This window comes from Aethalodelphis obliquidens, unplaced genomic scaffold (assembly GCF_003676395.1).
Source record: "Aethalodelphis obliquidens isolate GAN/ISIS:26980383/991018 unplaced genomic scaffold, ASM367639v1 scaffold5, whole genome shotgun sequence".
NCBI classification, from domain to species: domain Eukaryota; kingdom Metazoa; phylum Chordata; class Mammalia; order Artiodactyla; family Delphinidae; genus Aethalodelphis; species Aethalodelphis obliquidens.
Genome location: NW_020837949.1, coordinates 79,770,826 through 79,782,122, shown reverse-complemented (window position 1 = coordinate 79,782,122; position 11,297 = coordinate 79,770,826). Strand labels below are relative to the sequence as shown.

The window sequence follows — 11,297 nt, the reverse complement described above, 5'->3', positions numbered from 1 at the left end:
AAAGAAAGAAAGAAAGAAAGAAAGAAAGAAAGAAAGAAAGAAAGAAAGAAAAAGAAAGAAAGAAAATAAATAAAATTATTAAAATAAAAAATTAAAACAATATTATTAAAATAAAAAAATAAATACATAATAAAAAAAGAAGAGAGCAACCAAACCAATAAACAAATCTACCAGTGATAACAAGTGCTAAAAACTAAACTAAGGTAAACATAAAAGTCAGAAACTGGTCAGTTGCATATAGCAAACCCTAAGTCTACAGTTGCTCCCAAAGTCCACTGCCTCAACTTTGGGATGACTCATTGTCTATTCAGGTATTCCACAGATGCCGGGTACATCAAGTTGACTGTGGAGATTTAACCCGCTGCTCCTGAGGCTGCGTGGAGAAATTTCCCTTTTGCTTCTCTGTTCACACAGCTCCTGGTGTTCTGCTTTGGATTTGGCCCCGTCTCTGCATGTAGGTCTCCCTCTGTTCTTTTGGGAAGTCTGAGGTCTTCTGCCAGCATTCAGTAGGTGTTCTGTAGGAGTTGTTCCACATGTAGATGTATTTTTGATGTATCTGTGGGGAGGAAGGTGATCTCCATGTCTTACTCCTCTGGCATCTTGAAGGTCCTCTCCAATGTCTTATTTATTAAAAAAAAAAGTCTTTATTTTTGAAGGACAGTTTTGCTGGATACAGAATTCTTGTGGACCATCTTTTTCCTTTAGTACACTGATTATGTCATCTCCCTACCTTCTGGGCTCCATGGTTTCTGATTGGCAATTAGTTGTTTATCTTATAGAGGATCCCTTGGATATGATGAGCCACTTCTCTTGCTTCTTTCAAGATTCTGTCTGTGGATTTTGATAGTATGATTAAGAAGAGACCTGGTATAAATTTTTTCTGTTTATCCTGATTGGATTTTGTTGAGCTTCTTGGCTGTGCAGATTTTTTCCAACAAATGTGAGAAATCTTTTGCCATTATTTCTTCAGGAATGTTTTCTGCCCTTGCCTCTTTCTCTCCTCTTGGAATTGCCTCTCTGTGTATGTTCGTATACTTTATGATATCCTAGGTTTCTAAGGCATTGTTCCCTTTCGTTCATTCTTTTTTCTTTCTGTACCTTAAACTAAACAAACTCAATTGACCTGTCTTCATGATTGCTAATTGTGTCTTCTGACTAAATATATTGTTTATCTCATTATTAAGACAGTAGATCCTAAGACCTCACCACAAGGAGATTTTTTTTCCTTTCATTTTATTTTACCTGTATGAGGCGATAGATGCTAACTAAAGCTTTATTTTATAATTTTAAAACACCCATTTGAAAATATGCATATGAATAATAATATATCAAGTCAGTTAATGAACATTTAATGTATTGAATAATACACATCCTATAAAAGACTAACTGATTAGTCCTTGAACACTGGTTTCACAAATACATTTTGAAAAGTAAACTAATTCTTTAAATCTTCCACAAATAATTCCTGAAATGATTTTACTGTCTACCTGATTGGTCATAGCACAAGTGCTTGCCAGAATTGAAATACTGATGTGTTCTCATCCAGTCAGGTTTTGTTACCATCATGGCTCTCCTAAAACCCTTTAAGGCCTAATTACAAATTTTTAATTCCACCTTACTTACTAATTGGAAATAAATAAATATGACATGTAGATAAAACTAAGGAAAAGATATTAAACTCCTTAAATTAGAGACCAGAAGACACTATCACTATTTTTTAAACCACAGGGCAATATTTACAATACTAAGAATATAGTGCTTCTTTACTTACCCTCGCCCTGGAAGAAGGTACACTTTAACAAAGGGGTCTGAGTAACCATTGTTGTCTCGAGCGACAAGGTTTCTTGCTTGGAGAATATGTATTATGAGATTTCCAAGATCATAGTTGATTTGAAGCTTAAAGGGACAGAAAATATTCCATGAACATTATGTTTTTTTGTATAAAAAACATATAATAATTATTCAGTATTTTACAGTATTTAAAAAAAGTTCTCATAAGAAGCATCAACTGCTACTTTCATTTTATTTGAAACTGAACAGACCAGTTAATGTCTAATTTAATTGGGAACTCCCAGGCACACATTAATTACTAGTAAATGTGCTGTTCATTCTTTCTACGGTGAAAGTTCTGGCCTGTCAAAAATTCATTTAGGATAATCACACAGTGAATGCTAGTTCCATTTTTAAACTAAATTTGTACTCTTAGGAAAATCAGAAATGTTAACATTCATAAATACAATTGGCAGAATTTTGAAAATAGATTAACTAATTGATGGATTTATTAGAAAATATCTTTTGCATTTCATCAAGTAATTAGCAGTGGGTGGAAACATTATTTAAAGACAAAGATGTTAGTACTGAATTGTAAGAATGTTTAAGAATGTGTAGATTTTATCCCTTCCTATATTACATTAGCTGATAAACCTATAGCTATTCTATCTGTGCGTGCTTTCTTAATAGTGATGCTAAGAAAATGAAATATTGTTCTTTAATTTTAGAAGCTCAAGAGAAAAGAAGAGGCACTGTCTCATAGATGCTTAATGGCTGTTGTAAAACTGTCACTGAATAGTAAAAGACTTACAATTCAAATTAATATTTGAGAAGCCTGCATGATTCAAAATAATCAAATTAACTAATTTTTCACCATTAAAAATGAAAGATTCTTTTGGCATCATTTAGAATAAGACAATTCTGTTTGTTGCTCTTTCTGTTTATCAAATAACAGAAGGGAAGGGATCTATATTTTGAAAAAGAAAATCCATAAATAAAAAATGAATGTATTTTTTATAATCATACAAAACAGATATGCTATGTTTATGTTGAAAATGGAATAATTTAGATGAGATAATCTTCATGTTAATGATTAAAATAATTTCCTAATTTCAGCATAATCTTGATCTGGTTATGTTTTGTGGCAGAAAACAAATCTTTGCTTTCCTCAGTACAGAAAGGCCCAGAGTCTCTCTGACTATCATGGAAGCAATATGAAACATGAAACAAAGGGCTGTGAAGGAAGAGGAGAAATGAAAAGTTTAGAACTGCAGTAACTGTGCTCTAATGGAGTACTGAAATAGAAGAATTATTCTGCAATTAATTTCACTGAGGTTTAGAATGGCTTCCAAATCTTTAAGGAGAAATTCTTTTCAATTTTCTCCTTTCTCTGCTAGCCTGAAAGTCCACTTTTAACTGGTAAGGCAGTAAAATCATTTCTTATTGAAACTGAGATTTGCAGGCTACCCTAAGAGAGTGCTTTCCAAAATGTACTCTGTAAATTTGGTGCCTTAGAGAACACTTAGAGTTGCTTGGAGGTTACATCTGAGAATGAGATGCCCCCAGTAACCCTCAACCAGAGCTACGCCATGCTGGTAATTCATTGTTTGGGTGTTTACATAAGGTTTCATTTGGAATAAGGTTTTGCTAAAAGACAAAAGATAAAATGTAAAAAATTGAAATCACTGTCATAAGAAAATATCCCCCCCCCCAAAAAAAGGAAAAGAAAAGAAAATAACCTGGGTGTGAAGACGGAAAATTATTAGAGTAAATTTCCACTATAGAATTAAATATAACGACTGAAGGGAAAGGAAAATAAAATAAGGACAAATAAAAACAACAAGCCAAAAAGAAACAGCACATATTGGCCCATGAGCAAGAAGTTTAAAAAAATGAGCAGAGAGAAGGAGATATTATGAATGAGAACACATAGCATTTTCTGTGCTGCATGTGAAATGAAGAAAGATCAGGTCTGTTTTTCTAGAAGTGGGAAATAGCAGCGATACAGCAAGATCAAGAGCACACAGGTGATCCCGACTCCATCCTGCTGGGTCCTTCTTACTAAGGTGCCCACGTTCTGCACTCTTTCTGCATTTCCACTCTCATACTGCGCTTCTGCTTCAATCAGGGTGTACCTAGATAACACTTAATTGATTTCTTTGTCTTTGTGTCCTACCCTTCATAATACTTTCTAGAGGCCAAGGCTCTATGAATTTTCTATCACATATTGCTTTGAATTAGCCTCTCCCTCACTCGAAAATATTTATTTCCTGATCACTCTATTATGTCATGGCTAACATCCCTTGGCTTCTGTTCAAGGTTCTCTTAATTTAGTCTCAACTTACCTCTACAGGAACATTTTCCTGCAGCAAAGCAGATCTGTTCCTTTCACTACCCTCTGGCAGAAGAATGTTCCCTTGTACCATTTCTTCCAGGAAAACACTCCCCCTTTCTCTATGCTTACCCTCAAATTAGTTCAAATCTGTTACACTTTGTGAAAATGTACTGTAGATGCAACTAAGACTCACTGTTCTCTTTCCCTTATCTGAAATGTACTATCTTCAAATAGTTATTATTTGGTATTGTGTTAACTCTTTCCACATGACATTTCTTATCCACACTAAATTACTTTTTGGTACCATCTAAAGTACAGTTTTTCTAACATTTTTGAATTTGCCCAGGTACAATGCAATATAAACACAGAAACACACATACAAAACTAAAAAAGATAGTGATTTACACTATTTTCTTCTATTTTCCTGGTCAAAATACTCTCAATTGATTTGATAAATTACAGATTGGTTATGACCCCCAATACGAAAAACACTGCTCTAAAAGAACTGCTGAGCAATTATTTGACAATTATTGATCAGAGGAAGAAAAGAGGACAGCATTAGACGCATGAAACTCTTAAAGAGGAACCTTCAAATTTCCCGGAGAATCTGTCATGTTTGAAACACTTTCAACATGCATGAAGTAACCGAGGCATAATACATTTATACTGTTATCAGGCAGACTTTGAAGTATAGTATTCCACAGATATCGTTAGATTTAATAAAACATGTATTTGTGTTAAAATACTTTTCTGTAAAATTGTATTTTTTCATTATACATCTACATATGTTATAAAACAGGAAAGGTTCTAACAATGCTTACAATTTCAATAGACCAGTGGGAAAAAGAGCCACAAAAGATGGTATAGCAATGATCTTTTAAAAACTTTCATACCTGAATTTCCCCCGTAATTGGATGAGAGACAACCTTTGTTGCATCAGTAGGCTGCAATATCAAAACACAGATTAATGGATAAACCTTTCATAGGATTTACCATTTCAACTTCCTTCTGAATTAATTTCTGTTGGTCAGAGCACACCCTGCCTGGAGAACACATTTCATCCATTTGGCTGCTCCAGATTAGGGTGTCTACTTACACTTCTCAACACATGTTTAATCTTATAAATACATAAATCCCTTTTTCATTTTGTGAAGCCTGTTTTGAGGCTATAATTTTATACCTGCAGTAATCTACGTTCAATTACCTAAGAAATGGAACAATTTTGGTTGAAAGTATTCAATTTAAATATGAACAGATTTTAAATATCTATAAGAGAATGAAAATGGTACTGTTTTCATTCAACTGCCTAGGAGCCCAGAAGTTATAAAAGTCCATCCGTATATTCCTTTGTTGGGTTCTCAGCCTATTCCTACTCTATTCTAGAGTGGAACACCCAGGCAATCACTTCTTAGTATTTCATACTCCTTTAATTAAAATTCCATCCCAGTCTATATAAGTTCTCATCTCCTTAATAATTTCCTTATGTCAGTAAAGCCTTAAAAACCGTTAGGACTGTGATCTGGTAAAGTGATTCATTCTGCTGATTAAGTGACTAATTGCTGAATTGTTACATTTCAATAGAATGTACAAATCTGTACCAAAAAAGAGATGCTGTTCCTGACTAGATCGATAATAGAATTTCAGGCAACGTGGCATCACTATAGGGAAATATTTACTAAAATGGAGGCAAGCTTGCTACCCTACAAATAAGGTCCTGTCTCCCTATATATACATAATATTGGTTTTATTTTCATAATTAACGAGAAAAGGAGAAATTCATAATACTTAGGTGTATATACTTCTTCTGCTACCTTTTCTTTTATAAATTTATGCTAGAAATGAGAGCAATCAAAGAAGACAGCTATATTCCAGGTCTTGTTCTGTGAAATAAGAATAAAAATAATGTAATCATTGGTAAAGTTATGGAGTAAGGGTTAAATTTTCTAAGCCATATATCCTTTATTAGTTCAGCTCTTTTATAAGAAACTATGCTCTGGCTGCAAAGGATAAACTGCTAGGTAATGAACCATTATATTTACTTAATAATTATTTTACTGTTTAAATTTTAAGAGAAAGAAACTGAATCTAGAAAAAGGACCACACAACTTCCTCAAACTATTTCTATCTCAATTAAAGAAGGGGAGTTTCCTAAAACCAGATATCCTTGCATCTCAGTTAGGAACGTTGGGGAATAACTAGAGATAAAAAGTCAAAAATAAGACCAGAAAAAAAAAAAGAATAATGATAATGTATTTTGTTTTGCTTTATTTTTGACAGTTGTAACTCATTTGACATATGATTGTGCAAACATAACTAGATTCAACACAGAGAATAAATGTATGGACCATCTTTAAATGTTCTGGGGTATGGCAGTGAACTCATAAGAGCACAGAAGGATGTTGTAATATCTGTTGTACAGTGGGCAAACTACCAGCTCCAGATAATTACAGTTTAAGATTAGAGACAAGTATTTCTTTTCGATAATGTCATACCTTTGTGAGGCTGGTTTGTGATGACTGTGGTGATAAAAAAAAGTGTACTGCAAGAAAATCAGTGAGATCAGTGTGGAACAGGAAATGAGAATGTCAGTGTCCAAACCAATTCCACCATTTGAGTAGCTGTGCAGTGCCCATCAGGCACATACCCCACTGATACATAATTTGAATTATTAACAATGAAATAAATATATTATTTTTATTTCATTTTATGGGTATTATTTTTTCCAATGGTTACTAAGACGTTAGGGTATAAATACTAGTTAAATTGTTAGGACCTAACTACATAATAAATTAAATTGTTTTATGTATTTCTTTGGGCATAAGGGCATCATGAAAAAATTACTGAGATGTTGTGTGCCATGATAGAAAAGTTTGGGAAAGCAAGAACCTATTTCATTAGAACACTTAAAACTAGTAAGCACTTAGTTCAATTATTTATTTATACCATGACTTGGAAGAAATTATTCAGATTTTAAAGATAAAATGAAAAAAGTCTGATTAGATTTCAGACATAAAAGACCTTGAGGCAGTAAACTAAAAATTTTGAAGACAAAAATTCATATTGAATTAGTAAGCAAAATAATAAAAAGTCTTATATACATAACATTTAACTTAAACATATATCTAAATAGATTCATATTTTACTTACATTTACTCAGAAGTAATCACTTAAACTAGAGTATTAATAGATTAATAATTACTTATGAATAATCATTCAAAATGTTTAATAGATGGTGCTCTAAATATCTAAATGTATAATTATGCTATGATTTAAATTTTTAGTTTTAATACATTCTATTACATTAATGTTTTATTATTTAATATATAGTTAGCCTCATACCTAGTAAAAACAAAAGGATGTTAAAACTATAATTTTCTAAATTAACTGAAGAACATATGCTATATTTTTAAATATTATATTACCTGACTCAGGAACATGTGAGTTTTAGACAACTGCTTGATATTTCTCTAATCTCTCAATATCAATTTTCTTAACATTGCAGAATTTAGAGAACAAATAAAAGTATTGCTTTTTATGCATACTACACGTTGACTGGCCAAGAAATATCGTTAAATTCATTCATTCATTCAGCAAAAATGTTTTAAGAAATTCAGTACCAGCTAAATGTTGATGATAACCCCCCCAAAAGATGAATAGGTGGTAGTACCTTTCTTCAAGAGTGTTAACATCTATTGACTATACATTTCTATATATATATAAAATCTCAAAAATAACCAGATTTGATTATTATTACTACTAATAAGAGTTAAAAAGGAATATACCAACGCTGTCCAGTAGAATATAATGTGAGCCACACAGGTTATTTGAAATATTCTAGTAGTAACATTAAAAACATAAAAATAAATGGGTGAAATGAATTTTTACTGACATATTTTATTTGATCCAAATCATTGAAAATATTATCATTTCACGATTAAATCAATATAAAAGTTGTAATGAGCTATTTTACATTCTTTTTTTATACTACGTCTTTGAAATTTGCTGTGTAATTCACTTTTACAGCATATCTCAATTAGGACTAGCCACATTTCAAGAGCTCAGCTGTCACATGTGGCTAGCAGCTACTGTCAGGGACAGCGCAGCTCTATAACTCTTTATCTTAGCAAAACTTCTATAAAAACTACATAGGCCACATTCCTGGCACAGAAAAGAATGACCACATATCATAAAACCTGCTCATATTATTTCCTTGATGTTTGTCCTACAATACCTGTTTTCATCTTCTACTCATTACCAAAAAAGTTAACATATTACAAAACAATTATATTTTGTACCCCCATAATATTACAGAGACTCACAGGTGCCACTGACGTTTTAACTTAATTTTAATTTATTCTGTTACGGTCTATGCAAGCTACTCTACCATGCACTTAGGGAGCTAGAAGAAGCAAGAAATGGTTCTTGGTTCTCAATGAGTTTGCAGCCCATTTGGGAGGATAAAATAAGGAGACAAGTAATTATAATCAAGATACAAATTGTCTTAGGAGGTACATAAAGCATCTGGCACTTTGGATGGAGGGAAGGAGGAAGGAAGGATACCTTCTGACTTAAGGAAGGATTAGAATACGGAAAGACGTTGTGGAGGAAGGCTTCCTGTTATTTTATTTTCACTTATCACTGGCTCTTTATTTTCCACAGATTGTAAAAGCCATACATGGCATGTAATGTCTTCCAGTTTACAATCATCTAGGCTTCTCCTCTATTTCTTACCCCTATATCTTTTGTACACCTATGTCTTAAGCATACAATTTTCTGTTTCTGAGATTTTCTTCATGTTGCATTCTCTTCTTTGGATGTTGGTTCCTTTCTCCCCTTTACCAAACCAGTTCATTAGCTAAATGCCAGCTTTTCTAACCCCACTCTCCTAAGAGTGCTCCGTGTACTTCTTAATGACCACCAACATTACAGCTTTACTAAATTTGTTTATATATCCTCTTCATCTATATGTAGATCAGCACTTTTCAAATTACAAGGGGCACCACACTCACTTGGAGAACTTATTAAAACCCAGGTTGCTTGGTCCCATCCCTGGGGTCTCTGATTCAGAAGGCCTAGGGTGGGATCAAGAGTCTGCCTTTTTAACAAGTTCCTAGATGATGCTGGTGCTGTTAGACTGGGAGCACGCTTTAAGAACCACTCATCTACGTAGTATACAGGGAAGGATTTTACCCCTCCTTGTATCTTGGGTACCAATTATGACCCGTGACACTGAGGTGGCATCCAAAAACGTCTGTGGAAAGTAGGAATGAGTTTAAAACCCTAATAAATAGAGTACTTATTAGCAAGGCTATTGTAAAGATCTGACAACATTAAGCTTATGGTGATAATCTTCTAAGGAAAACCATTGACCAAGCTCTCTTAGAATGAGCAGGACAGGGTCTTAGACAGAGGTAGGGAAGCTGACATTCCAGGGAGCAGGGCTTCATTTTCGACAGGATAGTGATCCAATCAGAACATGGTGTCACAGATCAGATAGTTGTAGGGTAGTTTAAGAGGAAGGAAAAGAGACTGGTGAGTGGAGTGACCAGTAGTGAGTGCAATACTGTTGGCCAAAAAAATAATGCTCAGCTAAAGAAGTTGGCAAGTTCAGAGAACATAAAAAATTATTAAAGACTTATTAAAAAAGTAAAATTGGGGAGTGAGAGCCGCGACAGGCGACCGGACCCCCGAGGCCCCGAGCTCAGGACAGATACACCAGAAATACATCTACACGTGGAACAACTCCTACAGAACACCTACTGAAGGCTGGCAGAAGACCTCAGACCTCCCAAAAGGCAAGAAACTCCCCATGTACCTGGGTAGGGCAAAAGAAAAAACAGAGACAAAAGAATAGGGACGGCACCTGCACCAGTGGGAGGGAGCTGTGAAGGAGGAAAAGTTTCCACACTCTAGGAAGCCCCTTCGCGGGCGGAGACTGCGGGAGGCGGAGGGGGGAGCTTCGAAGCTGCGGAGGAGTGCACAGCAACGGGTGCGGAGGGCAAAGCGGGGAGATTCCCGCACAGAGGATCGGTGCCGACCGGCACTCACCAGCTCGAGAGGCTTGTCTGCTCACCCGCCGGGGCGGGCGGGGCTGCGAGCTGAGGCCGGAGCGCAGGGAGAGGACTGGGGTTGGCGGCTTGAACACAGCCTGAAGGGGTTAGTGCACCACAGCTAGCCGGGAGGGATTCCGGGGAAAACCCTGCACCTGCAGAAGAGGCAGGAGACTTTTCCTTCCCTCTTTGTTTCCTGGGGCGTGAGGAGAGGGGTTTAAGAACGCTGCTTAAAGGAACTCCAGAGACGGGCGCGAGCCGCGGCTAAAAGCGCGAACCCCAGAGACGGGCGCGAGCCGCGGCTGAAAGCGCGGACCCCAGAGACGGGCGCGAGCCGCGGCTGAAAGCGCGGAATCCAGAGACGGGCGCGAGCCGCGGCTGAAAGCGCGGAATCCAGAGACGGGCGCGAGCCGCGGCTGAAAGCGCGGAATCCAGAGGCGGGCGCAAGCCGCGGCTGAAAGCGCGGACCCCAGAGGCGGGCGGGAGAAGTTAGGGCTGCTGCTGCCGCCACCGAGGGGCCTGTGTGCGAGCACGGGTCACTCTCCACACCCCTCTTCCGCGGAGCCTGTGCAGCCCGCCACTGCCGGGTTCCCGGGATCCAGGGACAACTTCCCCGGGAGAGCGCACAGCGCGCCTCAGGCTGGTGCAAAGTCACGCCGGCCTTTGCCACCGCAGGCCCGCCCCGCACTCTGTGCCCCTCCGTCCCCGCCGGCCTGAGTGCGCCAGAGCCCCCAATCAGCGGCTCTTTTAACCCCATCCTGTCTGAGCAAAAGACAGACGCCCTCCAGCGATCTACACGCAGAGGCAGGGCCAAATCCAAAGCTTAGCCCTGGGAGCTGTGAGAACAAAGAAGAGAAAGGGAAATCTCTCCCAGCAGCCTCAGAAGCAGCGGATTAAAGCTCCACAATCAACTTGATGTACCCTGCATCTGTGGAATACCTGAATAGACAACCAATCATCCCAAATTAAGGAAGTGGACTTTAGGAGCAAGATCTATGATTTTTTCCCCTTTCCTCTTTTTGTGAATGTGTATGTGTATGCTTCTGTGTGAGATCTTGTCTGTATAGTCTTGCTTCCACCATTTGTCCTAGGGTTCTATCCGTCCATGTTTTTTTTTTTTTTTTTTTTTTTAATTTTTTTTT

General features: G+C 36.9%; 1 protein-coding gene across 1 annotated transcript in view; it reads right to left on the bottom strand.

Moving 5' to 3' along the window:
* The window catches only part of PCLO (piccolo presynaptic cytomatrix protein), a 283,296-nt gene that overhangs the window by 21,119 nt on the left and 250,880 nt on the right, over window positions 1–11,297 (bottom strand). The window contains 2 exon segments of the mRNA XM_027102797.1: window positions 1,772–1,896; window positions 4,999–5,049. Of these exon segments, the coding sequence (XP_026958598.1) occupies window positions 1,772–1,896; window positions 4,999–5,049 (176 nt within the window).